General features: G+C 33.0%; 1 protein-coding gene across 1 annotated transcript in view; it reads right to left on the minus strand.

Annotated features, from left to right (window-relative positions):
• Positions 1-24,092, minus strand: part of gpsm1 (G protein signaling modulator 1) — a 53,205-nt gene that overhangs the window by 17,362 nt on the left and 11,751 nt on the right. Inside the window, exons 3-13 of the mRNA XM_062960557.1 lie at positions 22,327-22,462; positions 18,613-18,758; positions 16,520-16,643; positions 15,590-15,705; positions 13,409-13,564; positions 11,241-11,349; positions 9,240-9,366; positions 7,255-7,310; positions 7,035-7,157; positions 3,459-3,591; positions 1,878-2,146 (exon numbers count right to left, since the gene is read on the minus strand). Coding sequence (XP_062816627.1) covers positions 1,878-2,146; positions 3,459-3,591; positions 7,035-7,157; positions 7,255-7,310; positions 9,240-9,366; positions 11,241-11,349; positions 13,409-13,564; positions 15,590-15,705; positions 16,520-16,643; positions 18,613-18,758; positions 22,327-22,462 — 1,495 coding nt within the window. The remainder of the gene's footprint in view (positions 1-1,877; positions 2,147-3,458; positions 3,592-7,034; positions 7,158-7,254; positions 7,311-9,239; positions 9,367-11,240; positions 11,350-13,408; positions 13,565-15,589; positions 15,706-16,519; positions 16,644-18,612; positions 18,759-22,326; positions 22,463-24,092) is intronic.

Genomic DNA, 24,092 nt, shown 5'->3' on the forward strand with positions numbered 1-24,092 from the left:
TTCTGGAGTGAGAAAATTGGCCATCTGCAAGGACGTTGCCCAGGGGACATTGCCCGGATGTTTTGATGTTTTCACCATCCTTGTGGGAGGCTTCTCTCATGTCCCCGCATGGAGCTGGAGCTGACAGAGGGAGCTCATCCGCGCTCTCCCCGGATGGGATTCGAACCTGGCAGCCTTCAGGTCAGCAACCCAACCTTCAAGTCACGAGGCTCTTATCCCCTAGGCCACCTGAGGCTCCAATGTGGCCCAAATGATTCATTGGAACTTATACCACAAACCTGTAAAAATTTTGCAAAATGAGCACACAAAGATACTGTGGGACTTCCGAATCCAGACTGACAAAGTTCTGGAACACAACACACCAAACATCACAGTTGTGGAAAAGAAAAAGGTTTGGATCCTTGATGTCGCCATCCCAGGTGACAGTCGCATTGACGAAAAACAACAGGAAAAACTCAGCCGCTATCAGGACCTCAAGATTGAACTTCAAAGACTCTGGCAGAAACCAGTGCAGGTGGTCCCGGTGGTGATGGGCACATCAAAAGATCTCAGCCGGCATTTGGAAACATAGACACTGACAAAATCACGATCTGCCAACTGCAAAAGGCCACCCTACTGGGATCTGCACGCATCATCCGAAAATACATCACACAGTCCTAGACACTTGGGAAGTGTTCGACTTGTGGTTTTGTGATACGAAATCCAGCATGTCTATCTTGTTTGCTGTGTCATAATAAAATAATAATAATAATAATAATAATAATAATAATAATAATAATAATAATAATACATCACACAGTCTTAGACACTTGGGGAGTGTTCAACTTCTGGTTTTGTGATACGAAATCCAGCATGTCTATCTTGTTTGCTGTGTCATACAATAAATTAATAATAATAATAATTTTAATAATAATAATAATGATGATGATTTTGTGATACAAAATCCAGCATGTCTATCTTGTTTGCTGTGTCATACAATAAATAATAATAATAATAATTTTAATAATAATAATAATAATAATGATTTTGTGATACAAAATCCAGCATATCTATCTTGTTTGCTGTGTCATACAATAAATTAATAATAATAATAATAATAATAATAATAATAATAATAATAATAATAATAATAATAATACATTACACAGTCCTAGACACTTGGGAAGTGTTCGATTTGTGATTTTGTGACACGAAATCCAGCATATCTATCTTGTTTGCTGTGTCATAATAAAATTATAATAATAATAATTTTAATAATAATAATAATAATATTGTGATACGAAATCCAGCATATCTATCTTGTTTGCTGTGCCATAAAATAAAATAATAATAATAATAATTTTGTGATACGAAATCCAGCATATCTATCTTGTTTGCTGTGTCATACAATAAAATAATAATAATAATAATAATAATAATATTGTGATACGAAATCCAGCATATCTATGTTGTTTGCTGTGCCATAAAATAAAATAATAATAATAATAATTTTGTGATACGAAATCCAGCATATCTATCTTGTTTGCTGTGCCATAAAATAAAATAATAATAATAATAATTTTGTGATACGAAATCCAGCATATCTATCTTGTTTGCTGTGTCATACAATAAAATAATAATAATAATTTTTATTATTATTATTATTATTATTATTATCATTATTATTATTATTTTGTGATACGAAATCCAGCATATCTATCTTGTTTGCTGTGTCATAATAAAATAATAATAGAGATAGAAATAGGATATATTTTTCTCTCTGTCTCTATGTCCTGTTTGTATTGGGGGTCCCATGGGGCGGGGCCAGACATTGTGGGGTGTCTGTCTGTCTGTGTGTCTGTCTACTTGTGCTTTTCCCGTCCCTCCGCTGCACATACCTGGCACTTGATGAGCATCTGGAAGAAAGCCTCGCTGCTGCTGCTGCTTCCTGGGGGGTCCTGGTGGGCGGAGCCTGCGCTTGGCTCCTCCTCCTTGTGCAGGAGGGGGAGGCGGAGCCCTGGGAGGCCGCCTCCCCCTGAGGAAGCGGCCGAGGGGGGGGCCCGCTGGTCCTCCAAACGCCGGCCTTGCGAGCAGGCAATCAGGTCCAGGAGCTGCTCCGTCTGCGGGGAGGAGGAAGGGAGCACCGCCGATGGGCACGAGGATGCAGCTGCGGGGAAACAGGATCTGTATAAACATTTGCACCATTTCCTCGATGATGATGATAATAATATCGCCAAGATAATAACAACAATAATCATGGTGATGGGACTCTTGAGCCATGATTCCAGAGCACAACAGATACTGATGTCCAGTGGGCACATTGAAAGTGTGTGTGTGTATATCTATCTATTTATTTATTTTATTTTATTTATTTATTTCCAATATTTCTATCCTGCCCTTCTCACCCGAAGGGACTCAGGGCGGCGTACAATTGGCAACAATTCGATGCCGACACATCATTAAAAACAACAACATATAAAAATGTATTACAACCAATTAAATCTATATATATAAAAGAGTGATGGCATCATGGCGACCCACAAAACAACAAAACTACAGGCCCCCCAACCTTGAAATTTGACAACACAACCCATCATCCACGCCTCTAGGTTGATACAACAAAAAGAAAAGAAAAATAAAGTCCTAATTAGAGGGAGAGGAATAATTCATAGAATCATAGAATAGTAGAGTTGGAAGAGACCTCATGGGCCATCCAGTCCAACCCCCCGCCAAGAAGCAGGAAAATCGCATTCAAAGCCCCCCCGACAGATGGCCATCCAGCCTCTGCTTAAAAGCCTCCAAAGAAGGCTTTTAAGCATAGGCTGGATGGCCATCTGTCGGGGGTGCTCCGAACGCCCGGTCTCATTTTGAACCCGATAGGCAGTTGAAATGTTGACAAAAGAAAAAAAAGGATCCCCAAAGATAGATGGCTATCTATACAAAGGGAAAGAGAGAGAGAAGGAATTGTGTTTTAGACCAGGCGTGGGCAAGATTGTTTTTATCCAATTGCTGCCAGTTAGAAGGCTAAGCTGTGCCCACTTGGTCTCCTAGCAACCGACTCAGCCCAGGGGACAGGCAGACTTAGGCCTCACTTAGGCCTCTTCCACAGATTATCTCATTTGCACTGGATTATATGGCAGTGTAGACTCAAGGCCCTTCCACACAGCTATATTACCCATTTATAATCTTATATTATCTGCTTTGAACTGGATTATCTTGACTCCATACTGCCATATAAGTATATAAAAACTGATACAAACAGATAGATCAATTGAGAGATAAAGATCGATAGAAGTAGATAGAGATAGCGGGATAGATAGGGATTGATACAGATAGATCAGTCGAGATAGATAGATGGATACAGATAGAAACATAGACCAACTGAGATAGATACTGCTAAAGAGATAGACCAATAATAATAAATATAATAGTAAATAATATTAATAAATATAATAATGATGATGCAAGTGTGGCCTTACGGGCTTTCTCCTCTTCCTCCCAAGGGCAGCGCTGGTCCTCCATCCGGTGTCTCTGGAACCGGCTCAGCAGCTCAAAGAAGCCTTCCTCCTCCTCCTCTTCCTCTTCCTCCTCTTCTTCCTCCAATGGGACCCTCTAGCAAAAAGGAAGGCAAAGGAGCAATGACGCAATCCATGCAATATAATATTATATATATACACACACACACACACACACACATATATATATATACATACTAGCTTTGTCCGGCCACGTGTTGCTGTGGCTTATGGGAATCCTTTGTTGACTAGATGGAATAGCAGTGAATAGCCTTGCAGCCTCAAAGCCTGGCCGTTTTCTGGAGTAGCTGGAGCTGTTTGTTGTATGAACGTAGAGGCATGGATGAGGGATTGTGCTGCCAAGTTTAGTGTTTCTCGGATGTGTAGTTTTGTTGTTTTGTCCTCGGCCAAAATTTCATTACCCTTTTATATATATAGATATATACACACACATATATACATATACTAGCTGTGCCCGGCCACCCGTTAAGTCCTAGCCACAGCAATGGGTGGCCAGGCATAGCTATCTATATATATATAAAAGGGTAATGGAATCACGGCACCCGACAAAACAACTAAACTAAATGCCCCACAACCATGAAAATTGACAGCACAACCTCTCATCCACACCTCTATGTTCATACAACAAAAAGAAAAGTAAAATTAAGTCCTAGCCACAGCAACGGGTGGCCAGGCATAGCTATCTATATATATATATATAAAAGGGTAATGGAATCACGGCACCCAACAAAACAACTAAACTAAATGCCCCACAACCATGAAAATTGACAGCACAACCTCTCATCCACGACTCTACGTTCATACAACAAAAAGAAAATTAAAATTAAGTCCTAGCCACAGCAACGGGTGGCCAGGCATAGCTATCTATATATATATATATATAAAAGGGTAATGGAATCACGGCACCCGACAAAACAACTAAACTAAATGCCCCACAACCATGAAAATTGACAGCACAACCTCTCATCCACACCTCTATGTTCATACAACAAAAAGAAAAGTAAAATTAAGTCCTAGCCACAGCAACGGGTGGCCAGGCATAGCTATCTATATATATATATATAAAAGGGTAATGGAATCACGGCACCCAACAAAACAACTAAACTAAATGCCCCACAACCATGAAAATTGACAGCACAACCTCTCATCCACGACTCTACGTTCATACAACAAAAAGAAAATTAAAATTAAGTCCTAGCCACAGCAACGGTGGCCAGGCATAGCTATCTATATATACGTATAAAAGGGTAATGGAATCACGGCATTGGAAAAAACAACTAAACTAAATGCCCCACAACCATGAAAATTGACAGCAGAACCTCTCATCCATGCCTCTACGTTCATACAACAAAAAGAAAATTAAAATTAAGTCCTAGCCACAGCAACACGTGGCCGGGCACAGCTAGTATTTGAGTATAAGCCAACCCAAATATAAGCCGAGGCATCTAATTTTACCACAAAAAAACTGGGATAACTTATTGACCTGAGTATAAGCCGAGAGTGGGAAATGAAGCAGCTACTAGTAAATTTTAAAATAAAAATAGATACCAATAAAATTACATTAATTGGGGCATTGGTAGGTTAAATAATGTATATCTATGGATATAGATATACAGGTACATGGATCTATATGTATATAGGATTTGCAAAGATAGATATAAGGCAAAATTCATATATAAAATTAATGTATATAGATACAGATATACAGGTACAGTAGAGTCTCACTTATCCAAGCTAAACGGGCTGGCAGAAGCTTGGATAAGCGAATATCTTGGATAATAAGGAGGGATTAAGGAAAAGCCTATTAACATCAAATTAGGTTATGATTTTACAAATCAAGCACCAAAACTTCATGTTATACAACAAATTTGACAGAAAAAGTAGTTCAATACGCAGTAATGTTATGTTGTAATTACTGTATTTACGAATTTAGCACCAAAATATCACGATATGTTGAAAACATTGACTACAAAAATGGCTTGGATAATCCAGAAGCTTGGATAAGTGAGGCTTGGAAAAGTGAGACTCTACTGTATATGGATATAGATATACAGGTACATGGATCTATATGTATATAGGATTTGCAAACATCGGGGAAAATGCATATATAAAATTAATGTATATAAATAAATAGATACAGATATATACTTATATAGGGATTACAAATGCATGCAGGGGGTTAATGCCTATATATCTGTAGGAGAGTTTAACAAATATTTCAGGGGAAAATGCTTTTTATAAGATTAATGGATATATATTTTTCTTCTTCCTGACTTGCAAGGGCGCCTTTCTATTTTCAAAACATTCCCTTGGTTAAGAGCGAGGGAGGCTTTGCAAAAGAAAACACACTGATAAGGGAGGAGAAGAGAGAAATATATATGAATACTAGCTGTGCCCGGCCACACGTTGCTGTGGCAAAGTGGTGGTGGTATTGGTTAAAAATTGTTGTGTAATTTTTATTTGACGTTAATTGTATTTTTAATTAAGTTATCTTTTTATTTATTATATTCTATTATTTTCTTGTATTATTTTTAGTTATTTTCTGTTATTATAGTATTTTATTGTATTAATTTTTTAGTGTTTTTAATTATTTTTTATTGGGTTGCTAGGAGACCAAGTTGGAGGAGCTTAGCCTTCTAACTGGCAGCAATTGGATAAAAGCCATTATTCCTCTCCCTCTAATTAGGACTTTATTTTTCTTTTCTTTTTGTTGTATCAACCTAGAGCCGTGGATGATGGGTTGTGTTGTCAAATTTCGAGGTTGGGGGGCCTGTAGTTTTGTTGTTTTGTCGGTCGCCGTGATGCCATCACTCTTTTATATAGATAGATAGATATACAGGAGCTGGGGCTAACAGCGGGCGCTCATTCCACTCCTGGGATTTGAACCTGGGACCTTTTGGTCTGCAAGTTCAGCAGCTCAGCGCTTTAACACACTGCGCCACCACCAGGGATATATTATATATAATACTAGCTGTGCCCGGCCACGCGTTGCTGTGGCAAAGTGGTGGTGGTATTGGTTAAAATTGTTGTGTAATTTTTATTTGACTTTATTTGCATTTTTTTATTAATTTTATTGTAAGTTATCTTTTTATTTATTATATTTTATTATTTTCTTGTATTATTTTTAGTTATTTTCTGTTATTATAGTATTTTATTGTATTAATTTTTTAGTGTTTTTTATTATTTTTTATTGGGTTGCTAGGAGACCAAGTTGGAGGAGCTTAGCCTTCTAACTGGCAGCAATTGGATAAAATCAATTATTCCTCTCTCTCAAATTAGGACTTTATTTTTCTTTTCTTTTTGTTGTATCAACCTAGAGGCGTGGATGATGGGTTGTGTTGTCAAATGTCGAGGTTGGGGGGCCTGTCGTTTTGTTGTTTTGTGGGTCGCCGTGATGCCATCACTCTTTTATATATATAGATATATATATATCTCAAAGGGCCCTAGGAGTCTTAGTAGACCATAGGAATCAATAATAATAGTAATAATCATAATAGTAATAGTAGTAAGAATCCCTACCAGTGGTGAGACATGGACCTGGACATCGCTGGTCTCCAAGGGCCGCTTGACCTCCAAAACTGACCGCTGGCTCCGGGGTCTGTTGGGGTGAAGTGGCCGCGGAGGGGCCTCTCCATTCTGTTCCTGCGGAGAATTATTGTAACGTCAAGTTGGACTGCAATGGGGTCCCAAAGCGTGGAGCCAAAGGAGCGTCAAACCACGTCAATTCTGCCTTTCTTACCTTTTCAGGAGGAAACCTGTTCAACCCAGGCATTTGCATCCGCTTTGGCTTTGCCCCTGAAAAGAGAAAGGAAATATTATTATTATACATTCATCTTTATTATTTTATTCAATGCATTTATTATTTTATTATGACACAGCAAACAAGATAGATATGCGGGATTTCATATCACAAAATCACAAGTCGAACCCGTCCCAAGTGTCTAGGACTGTGTGATGTATATTATTATTATTATTATTATTATTATTATTATTATTATGACACAGCAAACAAGATAGATATGCTGGATTTCATATCACAAAATCACAAGTCGAACCCGTCCCAAGTGTCTAGGACTGTGTGATGTATATTATTATTATTATTATTATTATTATGACACAGCAAACAAGATAGACATGCTGGATTTCGTATCACAAAATGACAAGTCGAACACTTCCCAAGTGTCTAGGACTGTGTGATGTATATTATTATTATTATTATTATTATTATTATTATTATTATTATTGTATGACACAGCAAACAAGATAGATATGCTGGATTTCATATCACAAAATCACAAGTCGAACCCGTCCCAAGTGTCTAGGACTGTGTGATGTATTATTATTATTATTATTATTATTATTATTATTATTATTATTATTGTATGACTCAGCAAACAAGATAGATATGCTGGATTTCATATCACAAAATCACAAGTCGAACCTGTCCCAAGTGTCTAGGACTGTGTGATGAATATTATTATTATTATTATTATTATTATTATTATTATTATTATGACACAGCAAACAAGATAGATATGCTGGATTTCATTTCACAAAATCACAAGTCGAACACTTCCCAAGTGTCTAGGACTGTGTGATGTGTTTTTGGATGATGTGCGCAGATCCCAGCCGGGTGGCCTTTTGCAGTTGGCAGATCGTGATTTTGTCAATGTCTATTGTTTCCAAATGCCAGCTGAGATCTTTTGGCATTTTTTATTATTATTATTATTATTATTATTATTATTATTATTATTATTATTATTATTGTTATTATTATTATTATTACCACCTTGCCTTTCTCCCCTAGAGACTCAAGGTGGCTAACATTAATAATAATATAATTAAAAGCCATGACCAGAATTATTTTAGGGAGGGGATGCCTTCTCCTTGTCGATGTAAATGCAAGATAATAAAATGATAAATAAAATTTAAAAATATTTTAAAATAATATAAAATAATACAATAAAGTAATAATGAAAAGATAATCTTATATACAGTAGAATCTCTCTTATCCAACATAAACGGGCCGGCAGAACGTTGGATAAGCAAATATGTTGGATAATAAGGAGAGATTAAGGAAAAGCCTATTAAACATCAAACCAGGTTATGATTTTACAAATTAAGCACCAAAACATCATTTGACAGAAAAAGTAGTTCAATACGCAGTAATGCTATGTAGTGATTACTGTATTTACGAATTTAGCACCAAAATATCACAATGTATTGAGAACATTGACTACAAAAATGCGTTGGATAATCCAGAATGTTGGATAAGTGAGACTCTACTGTATTATTATTATACATTTATCTTTATTTATTATTTTATTATTATTATTATCATCTTGCCTTTCTCCCCTAGAGACTCAAGGTGGCTAACATTAATAATAATAGAATTAAAAGCCATGGCTATAATGATCATTTTAGGGAGGGGATGCCTTCTCCTTGTCTATGTAAATGTAAGATAAGATAATAAAATAATAATTTATTTTTTTAAAAAAAAAACAATATGTTAATACAGTAGTATATAATAATAATACAATAAAGTAATACTGAAAAGATAATAGAATATGAGTATTAATAACAGTTGGAAAGTACTCCAGAAGGTCATCTAGTCCAACCCCCATTTTAATATGCAAGAAGGTACCATCCGATCCCTCCTGACAGATGGCCATCCTGCCATAGATCTGAGAGAGAGACAGATCTCCTATGATACTTTTCCCTGACCTTGCCCTTCGTATCCTGCACCGGAGACCAATGCATCCAAATGGTCATTTCTCTCCTTTGGACCCAAGATGGACTTCAACTGGTCAATGGCTGCGGAGGCGGTTTTCTCTCCATTGGGGTCTCCGATCTGCAAATCAAACTTATTATTTTTATCATTATATTTTGTATTATATTTATCATTGTACAACTGTTTTATAATGTTATTAATAATAATGTTGTTGTTATTATTATTATTATTAATAATAATAATAATAACAATTGTTAATTGTTAATAATATTTTATTATTATTTTATTATTATTATTATTATTAACAATTGTTAATTATTTTTATTGTTATGATTTATTTTATTACATATCTTTATTATTGCTTCATATTAAATGTTATATTCTATCTACTTATACTACAGTAGAGTCTCACTTATCCAACATAAACGGGCCGGCAGAACGTTGGATAAGCGAATATGTTGGATAATAAGGAGGGATTAAGGAAAAGCCTATTAAACATCAAATTAGATTATGATTTTACAAATTAAGCACAAGAACATCATGTTAGACAACAAATTTTACAGAAAAAGTAGTTCAATACACAGTAATGCTATGTTGTAATTACTGTATTTACAAATTTAGCACCAAAATATCATGATATATTGAAAACATTGACTACAAAAATGCGTTGGATAATCCAGAACGTTGGATAAGTGAGTGTTGGATAAGTGAGACTCTACTGTATTATATTATTAAATAATATGAATTATATATAATTATTACTGTTGATTTTATTATTTTTATTATTGACATTATATATGGATGTGCCATTAAAATTAATAGTAGTCATTTAAGACTTTGCTTTATAGTATCATATACAGTAGAGTCTCACTTATCCAACATAAATGGGCCAGCAGAGTGTTGGATAAGCGAATATGTTGGATAATAAGGAGGCATTAAGGAAAAGCCTATTAAACATCCAATTAGGTTATGATTTTACAAATTTTTTGTATTATATTTATCATTGTACAACTGTTTTATAATGTTATTAATAATAATGTATATTATAACAATTGTTAATTATTTTCATTGTTATGATTTATTTTATTACATATCTTTATTATTGCTTCATATTAAATGTTATATTCTATCTACTTATACTATTATATTATTAAATAATATGAATTATATATAATTATTACTGTTGATTTTATTATTTTTATTATTGACATTATATATGGATGTGCCATTAAAATTAATAGTAGTCATTTAAGACTTTGCTTTATAGCATCATATACAGTAGAGTCTCACTTATCCAACATAAATGGGCCAGCAGAATGTTGGATAAGCGAATATGTTGGATAATAAGGAGGCATTAAGGAAAAGCCTATTAAACATCAAATATGGTTATGATTTTACAAATGAAACACCAAAACATCATGTTAGACAACAAATTTGGCAGAAAAAGTAGTTCAATACGCAGTAATGCTATGTAGTAATTACTGTATTTATGAATTTAGCACCAAAATATCACGATATATTGAAAACATTGACTACAAAAATGCATTGGATAATCCAGAACGTTGGATAAGCGAGTGTTGGATAAGTGAGACTCTACTGTATTTGTGTGTGCAAATAATGATAATAATGAATATTATGTACAGTATATATGTGTGTGCAAATAATAAATGTTATGTATATATGTGCGTACAAATAATATGTATATATATATGTGCAAATAATAATTATAATAAATATGTATATATGTGTGTGCAAATAATAATATGTATATATATGTGCAAATAATAATAAATATTATGTATATATGTGCGTACAAATAATATATGTATATATATATATATATATATATATACACATATATATATATATGTGTGTGTGCATGCAAATAATAATTGTAATAAATATGTATATATGTGTGTGCAAATAATAATGATAATAATAAATATTATCATTTAAGATTTTTCCTTATGGTTTTTCTGTTTTATTTTATTTACCTCCTGAGAGATTTCAAGGTGTTTCTCTGCAAAATGCAAGGCGCGTTCGTGATTTCCGAGGGAAATGTAGGCATTTTCAAGGCTCCAGCAAGCCCGCCCTTCTCCAACTCTGCATTAAAAAAATTAAAAAATAAACATATAGCTGATGAAAGCCTCAATATAAACTATATATATATATATATATATATATATATATATATATATAATATTAATAAATATATTATTTAGCATCTACATTGTGCTTTCTCTCTCTCTAGTGGCTGCAACCCAGAATATATAAATTTATTATATTATTATTATTATTATTATTATTATTATTATTATTATATTTTGAATGGGCCAGAGTAGGTTCGCCCTGTGCTTTGTCTTCCTCTTGTGGGTGCAAACTAGATTATAAGCATTATATTCTGAATAGTAATAATAATTATTATTATATTACAATTATATTTTTCAATGGGCCCTAAATACGTTTGCCCTGCGCTTTGTCTCCCTATAATGGCTTCAAACCAGAATACAAACATACTCTTTTAAAATAATAATTTATTATTATTATTCTATTTTAAATACACCTTGAATAGGTTCGCCCTTGTGGCTGCAACCCAGAATGCAATGTATTATTTTAAAATAACACCTATTATTATTATTATTATTATTATTATTATTGCATATTATGACACAGCAAACAAGAAAGATATGCTGGATTATTATTATTATTATTATTATTATTATTATTTTATTTTATTTTATTATGACACAGCAAATAAGATAGATATGCTGGATTTCGTATCACAAAATCACAAGTCGAACACTTCCCAAGTGTCTAGGACTGTGTGATGTATTTTCGGATGATGCGTGCAGATCCCAGTAGGGTGGCCTTTTGCAATTGATTATTATTATTATTATTATTATTATTATTATTATTATTATTATTATTATTATTTAAATAGGCTCTGAATGGGTTCAGCCTGCACTTTGTCTCCCTCTAGTGGCTGCTCCACAGAATATATAAATGGCTTCAAACCAGAATACAAGCATACTATTTTTAAATAATAATACAATTTATTATTATTATTATTATTATTATTATTATTATTATTATTATTCTATTTTAAATACACCCTGAATAGGTTCGCCCTTGTGGCTGCAACCCACAATGCAACATATTATTTTAAAATAACATTATTATTATTAATGATTATTATTATTATTATTGCATATTATGACACAGCAAACAAGAAAGATATACTGGATTATTATTATTATTATTATTTTATTATGACACAGCAAACAAGATAGATATGCTGGATTTCGTATCACAAAATCACAAGTCGAACACGTCCCAAGTGTCTAGGACTGTGTGATGTATTTATTATTATTATTATTATATTTTATTTTATTGTATGACACAGCAAACAAGATAGATATGCTGGATTTCATATCACAAAATCACAAGTCAAACATTTCCCAAGTGTCTAGGACTGTGTGATGTATTATTATTATTATTATTATGACACAGCAAACAAGATAGATATGCTGGATTTCATATCACAAAATCACAAGTCAAACATTTCCCAAGTGTCTAGGACTGTGTGATGTATTATTATTATTATTATTATGACACAGCAAACAAGATAGATAGGCTGGATTTCATATCACAAAATCACAAGTCAAACATTTCCCAAGTGTCTAGGACTGTGTGATGTATTATTATTATTATTATTATTATTATTATGACACAGCAAACAAGATAGATATGCTGGATTTCATATCACAAAATCACAAGTCGAACACTTCCCAAGTGTCTAGGACTGTGTGATGTATTATTATTATTATTATTATTATTATTATTATTATTATTATTATTATTATTATATTATTATTATTATTATTATTATTATTATGACACAGCAAACAAGATAGATATGCTGGATTTCATATCACAAAATCACAAGTCGAACACTTCCCAAGTGTCTAGGACTGTGTGATGTATTATTATTATTATTATTATTATTATTATTATTATTATTATTATTATTATTATTTTAAAAGGCTCTGAATAGGTTCAGCCTGCACTTTGTCTCCCTCTAGTGTCTGCCACCCAGAATACAATAATATTTCCTTCAGACTACAAATCCCATGATTTGATAGTAAATTCAGCAGAAACTGACCGGTCTCCCAGCTCCTGAGCAATGGTCAAGTGTTTCAAATGGTATTCAATGGCCTTTTCGTATTCCTGGAGGAGCGAATATGTGTTTCCCAGGCTGTAGCAGGACTGCGCTTCCACCAAAGGGTCCTTGAGTTGCCTGGAGAGTTGCAGTGTTTTCCTGGATGGAAGAAAATAAAAATAATAATTGTAATATATTGCAATAATTGTAATATAATATAATATAATAGTAATATACTATTATAATAAATTATAATTATAATAAATTACTATACTACTATATAATTGTAATATAATATAATATAATAGTAATATACTATTATAACATAAATTCATATATAACAGTATTATAATAATAGAGTAGGGTAAAGGCTTTCCCAGGACATCAAGTCTCGTCTCATCTCCATTTCTAAGCCGAAGAGCCGGCGTTGTCCATAGACACCTCCAAGGTCATGACGGCATGGAGCGCCGTTACTTTCCCGCCGGAGCGGTACCTATTCCTCTACTCGCATCTGCATCTTTTCGAACTGCTAGGTTGGCGGAAGCTGGGGCTAACAGCGGGAGCTCACCCCGTTTGCCGGATTCGAACCGCTAACCTTTCGATCAGCAAGTTCGACAGCTCAGCAGTTTAATCTGCTGCGCCACCAGGAGCTTCATGTTATAATAATATAACAGTACAGTAATATAAATAATAATGATATAATATTGTTATAATAATAGTAATTTAATAATATATTTCAATAATAATAATAATACTGTTTCTCCATATAAATAATAATGATATAATATATTATTATAATAATATATATTGTTATAATATAGTAATTTAATTACAATATATTTTAATAATAATACTTGTATATACTGTTTCTCCATATAAATAATAATTATATAACATACTAGCTGTGCCCGGCCACGCGTTGCTGTGGAAAAGTGGTGGTGGTATTGGTTAAAAATTGTTGTGTAATTTTTATTTGACGTTATTTGTATTTTTTAATTTATTTTATTGTAAGTTATCTTTTTATTTATTATATTTTATTATTTTCTTGTATTATTTTTAGTTTTTTTCTGTTATTATAGTATTTTATTGTATTAATTTTTTAATTTTTTTATTATTTTTATTGGGTTGCTAGGAGACCAAGTTGGAGGAGCTTAGCCTTCTAACTGGCAGCAATTGGATAAAAGCAATTATTCCTCTCTCTCTAATTAGGACTTTATTTTTCTTTTCTTTTTGTTGTATCAATCTAGAGGCGTGGATGATGGGTTGTGTTGTCAAATTTCGCGGTTGGGGGGCCTGTAGTTTTGTTGTTTTGTGGGTCGCCGTGATGCCATCACTCTTTTTATATATATATATTATAATAATATATAATAATAGTTATAATGACAGTAATTTAATAACAATATATTTAATAATAATACTGTGTTTCTCCATATAAATAATAATTATATAATATATATTATTATAATATATTATAATATAACAGTTTAATTACAATATATTTTAATAATAATAATACTTGTATATACTGTGTTTCTCCATAGTAAAATTATATAATATATTATTATAATATATAATATTGTTATAACATAATACTAATTTAATAATATATTTTAATAATACTGTTTCTCCATATAAATAATAATTATTATATAATATATTATTATTATTTTTAACAATATTGTTACAATATAATGATAGTACTTCACTTCACTTTGATGTTGATGTTTTATTGGGTTAATTGTGCTTTTGCTTTGTTATTGATATTTGATTGTTGTATCGGGCAAGGCCCCATGTAAGCCGCCCCGAGTTCCTTCGGGGAGATGGGGCGGGGTATAAAAATAAAGTTATTATTATTATTATTATTATTATTATTATTATTATTATTATTATTATTCACTTTATTTCTTAATTAGTTGCTCTCCACCAGAGTGCTCTGAGAGACTTACAATTTAAAATATCATTCCGCAATATAAAAACATTCAACATAAAAACATTCAACAGTGACTATATTATTATTTAATAATAATATATTTTAATAATAATAATACTTGTATATATTGTTTCGCCAACAATTTTTCGATCCATTTCACAAACATTACAAATAGGAGAAAATATTATTATTATTATTATTATTATTATTATTATTATTATTATTATTATTATTATTATTATTATCATCCTCACTTGTAAAACTCGGCAGAGAGGTCAAACCTTCCCAGGAAGATGTGGGCGTTGCCAAGGTTACTGTAGGCCCGCCTTTGGGCCGCCGTGTCCCCGAACTCCTTGGCGATGGCCAGGCGCTGCAACCAATCAGAAGAGAGTGAGGAAGGGGAGGTCATGGAAGTCATTTCGGAATCACATTGCATATATACATGGCAAGCATTCAATGCCGTTATTAGACATACGACATATATAGACAGACACAGAGGCAATTTAACATTTTCCAGCTTCATGAGGATGGGCTCGATTCAAATAATCAAGGGACTAAATAACAAGATTTGAGATTCCACCTGAACATGAGGAAGAACTTTCTCACAGTTCAACAGTGGAACTCTCCGCTGCAGAGTGTGGCGGAGGCTTTGAATTAGATGGCCATCTGTTGGGAGGGCTTTGAATGCAATTTTCCTGCTTCTTGGCCGAATGGGGTTGGACTGGGAGGCCCACCAGGTCTCTCCCAATGAGTCCATGGCTTATAATTGATATATATAAAAGGGTAATGAAATTTCGGCCGAGGACAAAACAACAAAACTACACATCCCAGAAACACTAAACTTGGCAGCACAACCCCTCATCCATGCCTCTACGTTCATACAACAAAAAGAAAAGAAAAATATAGTCCTAATTACAGGGAGAGGAATAATTGTTTCTATCCAATTGCTGCCAGTTAGAAGGCTAAGCTCCGCCCACTTGGTCCCCTAGCAACCGACTCAGCCCAACAGATGGCCATCCAGCCTCTTAATAATAATAATAATAATAATAATAATAATAATAATAATAATAATAATTATGGCCGTGATGCCATCACTCTTTTATATATATAGATATTATCAGCTTTGAACTGAATTATCTTGACTCCACACTACCGGGCACAGCTAGTCTAATATAATAACCCACCTGTTTGTGGAAGAGGATGGCTTGGGTGAAGTGTCCCAGCAGGTAATGGGAGTTGCCCAGGTTGCCCAGTGCCCGCCCGGCCGCCGCTCGGTCCCCCAGGCCCTGCGCCAGAGACAGGGTCCGACTGCCGGGCAAAAAGAGAGAAAAAGATCCACATCATTATCAATATTATATTAATATTACTACTATTATTATTATTACTAATATTATTACTCTATTATTTATTTATTTACAGCATTTATATTCCGCCCTTCTCATTCAATGCCCTTTAACATAGAACAAAGACAAGACAAACATAGGCTCTGAGCGGGCCTCGAACTCATGACCTCCTGGTCAGAGTGATTCATTGCAGCTGGTTGCAGCTGGCTTGCTCTCCAGCCTGCGCCACAGCCCAGGCCCAAGTAAGTATTCACTTCCTCAAGTAAGTAAGTAGATAAAACTTTATTTCTCTCCCGCCCTATCTCCCCGTCAGGGACTAGGCAAACATCTTCAACAATAAACTAAAGTATTCAAACAGACAGTATAGAACACATAAAAACAATAAATACAAGTTACATTATTATTTTTATCATTACTGTTATTATTTACTTTCACAAGATGGATAGGCCCCTCCTTTCCCAGCTTTAATGCATTATTATTACCATTATTGGTTGAAGGGGACCAGCTACTTTTATTTATTAAATATAATGAAATGATAACAATATAATATAATATTAATATAATAGATTTATAATAACAATATAATATATATAATATAATATAGTATAGTATCACAAAGTTAACATAATAACTTTGCCGTTATTGTTGTTGTTAATGTTTTACTGCTATCATTATTACTACTACTAATTATTATTATTGTTGTTGTTGTTATTTATTTTCTCAAGATGGATAGGTCCCTCCTTTCCCAGGTTTAATGCATTATTATTACTATTATTGGTTGAAGGGGACCAGCTACTTTTATTTCTTAAATATAATGAAATAATAATAACAACATAATATAATATTAATATAATAACTTTATAATAACAATATAATATAATATAATATATAATAATATAACAAAGTTAATATAATAACTTTGCTGTTATTATTGTTGTTATTATTTCATTATATTTAATTAATAAAAGTAGCTGGTCCCCTTCCACTAATAATAACAACAACAAAGTTAATAACTTTGCTGTTATTATTGTTGTTATTATTTCATTATATTTAATAAATAAAAGTTGCTGGTCCCCTTCAACTAATAATAACAACAACAAAGTTGATATAATAACTTTGCTGTTATTGTTGTTGTTATTATTTCATTATATTTAATTAATAAAAGTAGCTGGTCCCCTTCCACTAATAATAACAACAACAAAGTTAATATAATAACTTTGCTGTTATTGTTGTTGTTATTAGTACAGTAGAGTCTCACTTATCCAAGCCTCACTTATCCAAGGTTCTGGATTATCCAAGCCATTTTTGTCATCAATGTTTTCAATATATCATGATATTTTGGTGCTAAATTCGTAAATACAGTAATTACTACATAGCATTATTTCGTATTGAACTACTTTTTCTGTCAAATTTGTTGTGTAACATGATGTTTTGGTGCTTAATTTGTAAAATCATAACCTAATTTGATGTTTAATAGGCTTTTCCTTAATCTCTCCTTATTATCCAACATATTCGCTTATCCAACGTTCTGCCGGCCCGTTTATGTTGGATAAGTGAGACTCTACTGTATTTCATTATATTTAACTAATAAAAGTAGCCGGTCCCCTTCAACTAATAATAACAACAACAAAGTTAATATAATAACTTTGCTGTTATTGTTGTTGTTTGTTGTTGTTATCATTTCATTATATTTAATTAATAAAAGTAGCCGGTCCCCTTCAACTAATAATAACAACAACAAAATTAATATAATAACTTTGCTGTTATTGTTGTTGTTGTCATTATTATTATTATTATTATTTCATTATATTTATTTTCCAAGAACCGAACTCCCGAGTATTCCCTGGGAACCCTGGCGTCGCTAGTGAGGGGATGATGGGAATTGTGATCCCAAACAGTGCCGTATTCTGCCTTTCTGTATTTATGGGACTCACCCGTAATATTCGGAGGCCTTTTCCAGGGCTTCCTTGACTTCCACGGGGAGGCCGTGGCCAGAATCCTGGGGCAAAGTCCACGAGAGCTGCTTGCCCTTTGCGTGGTAGACGTTGCCCAGGTTATACAAGGCCCGGGCTTCCCCAACCTGCACAAGGAGAAAAAAAAGGACACAATCATCATATGGGCTTGGCTATCTATCCATCCATCTATCTATCTATCTAGCAGCTAATCCTTTCTATTTCTATGCTCAGCATCTGAGCATTGCATGCATATATACCTAGAGGCTACTCCTTTCTTATTTTAATTTAATCTTAATTTAATAGTACTATTATAATATAATGTAATAGTATATAATAATATTATAATTATAATATTATAATTATATTATTATATATTATATTATAATACTAGCTGTGCCCGGCCACGCGTTGCTGTGGCAAAGTGGTGGTGGTATTGGTTAAAAATTGTTTTGTAATTTTTATTTGACGTTATTTGCCATTTTTTTATTAATTTTATTGTAAGTTATATTTGTATTTATAATATTTTATTATTTTCTTGTATTATTTTTAGTTATTTTCTGTTATTATAGTATTTTATTGTATTAATTTTTAGTGTTTTTTATTATTTTTTATTGGGTTGCTAGGAGACCAAGTTGGAGGAGCTTAGCCTTCTAACTGGCAGCAATTGGATAAAAGCAATTATTCCTCTCTCTCTCTAATTAGGACTTTATTTTTCTTTTCTTTTTTGTTGTATCAACCTAGAGGCGTGGATGATGGGTTGTGTTGTCAGATTTCGAGGTTTTGTTGTTTCGTGGGTCACCGTGATGCCATCACTCTTTTATATATATAGATTATATATATATATTATAATATTATATTATAATATTATAATATTATTAGAATAATTTATGATCATTATAAATATAGTTACGTGTGTGTGTGTGTGTGTGTATATATATATATATATATATATACACAGTAGAGTCTCACATCCAACGTTCTGGATTATCCAACGCATTTTTGTAGTCAGTGTTTTCAATATATCATGATATTTTGGTGCTAAATTCGTAAATACAGTAATTACTACATAGCATTAATGTATAATGAACTACTTTTTCGGTCAAATTTGTTGTCTAACATGATGTTTTGGTGCTTAATTTGTAAAATCATAACCTATTTTGATGTTTAATAGACTTTTTCTTAATCTCTCCTTATTATCCAACATATTCACTTGTCCAACATTCTGCCGGCCCGTTTATGTTGGATAAGTGAGACTCTACTGTATATAAAAGAGTGATGGCATCAGGGCAGCGGACAAAACAACAAAACTACAGGCCCCCCAACCTCGAAATTTGACAACACAACCCATCATTCACGGCTCTAGGTTGATACAACAAAAAAGAAAAGAAAAATAAAGTCCTAATTACAGGGAGAGGAATAATAGTTTTTATCTAATTGCTGCCAGTTTGAAGGCTAAGCTCTGCCCACTTGGTCTCCTAGCAACCCACTCAGCCCAGGGGACCCTTAACTACCTTAACCACCAATTCCTCAATACTTTATTTCCCATACCACCAGACTTCGCCACAGCAACGCGTGGCTGGGCACAGCTAGTATTATTATAATATTATATTATTATATTATATAATAATATTAGAATAATTTATGATCATTATAAATATAGTTATGTGTAATTTTATATATATTATGTATATGTATATATAATTACACGGAACTATAATAGAGCAAAATAATAAATGTACCATATATTCTCGAGTATGAGCTGACTCAAACATAAGCCAACCAGGACCCTCACCTGAGTATAAGCCGAGGGAGGCTTTTTCAGTGTTAAAAAGAGGGCTGAAAAACTAGGCTTATACTCAAATATTATATTGTACAATAAGATTATTATACAATAAGATATATATGTATATAATGTTATGTGGGTTTTTACCATGGAGTAAACAACAAAACCGCCGAACAAAATCACACCAAATTTGGCCACAAAAGGCATAGTCACCCAATCTATGTCTTTCAAACAAAAAAACCTAGAAAAATAAAGCCCAAATTAGAGGGCTACTCCTTTCTTTCTATAATATAATATAATATAATATTATTATTATTATTATTATTATTATTATTATTATTATTATATTGTTATATAATATTATATTATTGGTATTATTACATTTATTATTTTTCTCTATAATTGTTGCTATTATTACATTTATTTTACTCTATTTTTATTATTATTATTAATAATACATTTATTATTTCACATTGGTCTTATTATTATTATTGCATTTATCATTTTACTCTATTTATTATTACATGTATTATTTTACTGTATTTAGTATTATTATTATTACATGTATTATTTTACTGTATTATTATTAAAAGGATACATAAGCACATTGACATTGAAGAAGATGAGAATAATAATTTCATCAGAGCTGGACACTCTTATCTTAAATTTGAGCTTCATGTAAATATTCAAAAACATTTAACCTACGGATGCCTCGATTAATGTCATTTTATTGGTATCTGTTTTGATTTCTGAAATTTACCACCCTCGGCTTATACTGGAGTTAATGTTTTCCCAGTTTTTTTTGTGGTAAAATTAGGTGCCTCGGCTTATATTCAGATTGGCTTATACTCGAGTGTATATGGTAATGTAATTTTATCGGGATCTATTTTTATTTCTGAAATTTACCACCGCTGGCTTATACTGGAGTCAATGTTTTCCCAGTTTTTTTGTGGTAAAATTAGGTGCCTCGGCTTATATTCGGGTCGGCTTATGCTCGAGTATATACGGTAATGTAATTTTATTGGGATCTATTTTTATTTCTGAAATTTACCACCGCTGGCTTATACTGGAGTCAATGTTTTCCCAGTTTTTTTGTGGTAAAATTAGGTGCCTCGGCTTATATTTGGGTCGGCTTATGCTCGAGTATATACGGTAATGTAATTTTATCGGGATCTATTTTTATTTCTGAAATTTACCACCGCTGGCTTATACTGGAGTCAATGTTTTCCCAGTTTTTTTGTGGTAAAATTAGGTGCCTCGGCTTATATTCGGGTCGGCTTATGCTCGAGTATATACGGTAATGTAATTTTATTGGGATCTATTTTTATTTCTGAAATTTACCACCGCTGGCTTATACTGGAGTCAATGTTTTCCCAGTTTTTTTGTGGTAAAATTAGGTGCCTCGGCTTATATTCGGGTCGGCTTATGCTCGAGTATATACGGTAATGTAATTTTATTGGGATCTATTTTTATTTCTGAAATTTACCACCGCTGGCTTATACTGGAGTCAATGTTTTCCCAGTTTTTTTGTGGTAAAATTAGGTGCCTCGGCTTATATTCGGGTCGGCTTATGCTCGAGTGTATATGGTAATGTAATTTTATCGGGATCTATTTTTATTTCTGAAATTTACCACCGTTGGCTTATACTGGAGTCAATGTTTTCCCAGTTTTTTTGTGGTAAAATTAGGTGCCTCGGCTTATATTCGGGTCGGCTTATGCTCGAGTATATACGGTAATGTAATTTTATTGGGATCTATTTTTATTTCTGAAATTTACCACCGTTGGCTTATACTGGAGTTAATGTTTTCCCAGTTTTTTTTGTGGTAAAATTAGGTGCCTCGGCTTATATTCGGGTCAGCTTATACTCGAGTATATACGGTAATAATATACAATGAAGTATTATTCCCGACCTTGTCTCCTTGCTCTTGGGAAATGTCCAAATGCCTTTGGCAGCAGGCGACGGCTTCCTCAAATTGCCCCAAAGTTTTGAGTGTGTTTCCCAGGTTCCCGCTGGCCTTGGCCTCCCCAATGCGGTCCCCAAGGGCCCTGCAAAAAGAGAGACAGAAAGAAAACAATTATAGTAATAACTAGCTGTGCCCGGCCACGCGTTGCTGCGGCGTATGGGAATTCTTTGTTAGGTAGGTGGAATAACAGTGAACAGCTTTGTAGCCTGAAAGCCTGGCCATTTTGTTATGGGAATCCTTGTTTGGTGAGCTGGAATAGAAAGGAATAGGCTTGCTGCTTGGAAGGTTAGGTAGTTGCCTTTTAGGGGGGTAGAATTGTAATGAATAGCCTCGGTGGTTCAAAGCCTGGGTGCTTGCTACCTAGGGGAAATCTTTGGTTGGTCAGATTCAGAGTAGTATCACTGTTTCAAAGCCTGGTCGCCTTTTGCGAAGGTTAATCTTTTATTGGTCGGGTTGAATTGCACTGAATATCCTTGCAGCTCCAATGTCTGGCTGTATTTATTATTTTGTATTTTATATATATATATTACAAAATATAGAAAACATGGCAATAAGAAGAAGAATAGTAGAAGTTCCCGCCCATAGTCCCTGTCCCGAAAAACACTTCGAGTTCCGCACGCATGCGTACATTGCCTGTTGTGGGTTTTGGCCTTTTTTTGGTGTTGTGATTGTGTTTTTTGTGTGATTGTGTTGTATCTTACTGGAGGCAGGGATGATGGATTGTGTTGCCAATTTTAGAGTTTGGGGGGTGTTGGGTTTTTTTGTTTTGTGAGTCGCCGTGATGCCAAAAGCCTTTTATATATATAGATAATAATAATAATAATAATAATAATAATAATAAATACTGTAATAATAATAATAAAGCTGAGAAAGGATGGGACTCTCCACCTTGAGGAACTGAATAACAACAACAACAACAACAATAACAACAACAATAACAATAAATAGTAATAATCATGCAATAAAGCTGGGAAAGCATGAGACTATCCATCTTGAGGAATTGAATATTAATAATAATACGTAATAATAATAATAATGATGCATTGGAAAGAATAGGATAATCCATCCTGAGGAAGTGAATAATAATAATAATAATAATAATAATGCATTAAAGCTTGGAGAGGATGGGATGATCCATCTTGAGGAAGTGAATAATAATAATAATAATAATAATATAATAAACTGTAGTAGTAGTAATAGTAATAATAATAATAATAATAATGCATTAAAGCTGGGAAAAGAATGGAACAATCCATCTTGAGAAAGTAAATAATAATAATGACTACAACAACATAAAAGCTGGGAAAGGATGGGAATATTCATCTAAAGGATTAATAATAATAATAATAATAATAATAATATAAATTGTAGTAGTAGCAATAATAGTAACAATAATAATAATAATGCATTGAAGTTGGGAAAAGAATGGGACAATCCATCTTGAGAAAGTAAATAATAATAATGACAACAACATAAAAGCTGGGAAAGGATGGGAATATTCATCTAAGGGATGAATAATAATAATAATATAAATTGTAGTAGTAGCAATAATAGTAACAATAATAATAATAATGCATTGAAGTTGGGAAAAGAATGGAACAATCCATCTTGAGAAAGTAAATAATAATAATGGCAACAACATAAAAGCTGGGAAAGGATGGGAATATTCATCTAAAGGATGAATAATAATAATAATATAAATTGTAGTAGTA

The sequence above is a fragment of the Anolis carolinensis genome, unplaced genomic scaffold (genome assembly GCF_035594765.1).
Source record: "Anolis carolinensis isolate JA03-04 unplaced genomic scaffold, rAnoCar3.1.pri scaffold_7, whole genome shotgun sequence".
Lineage (NCBI taxonomy): Eukaryota > Metazoa > Chordata > Lepidosauria > Squamata > Dactyloidae > Anolis > Anolis carolinensis.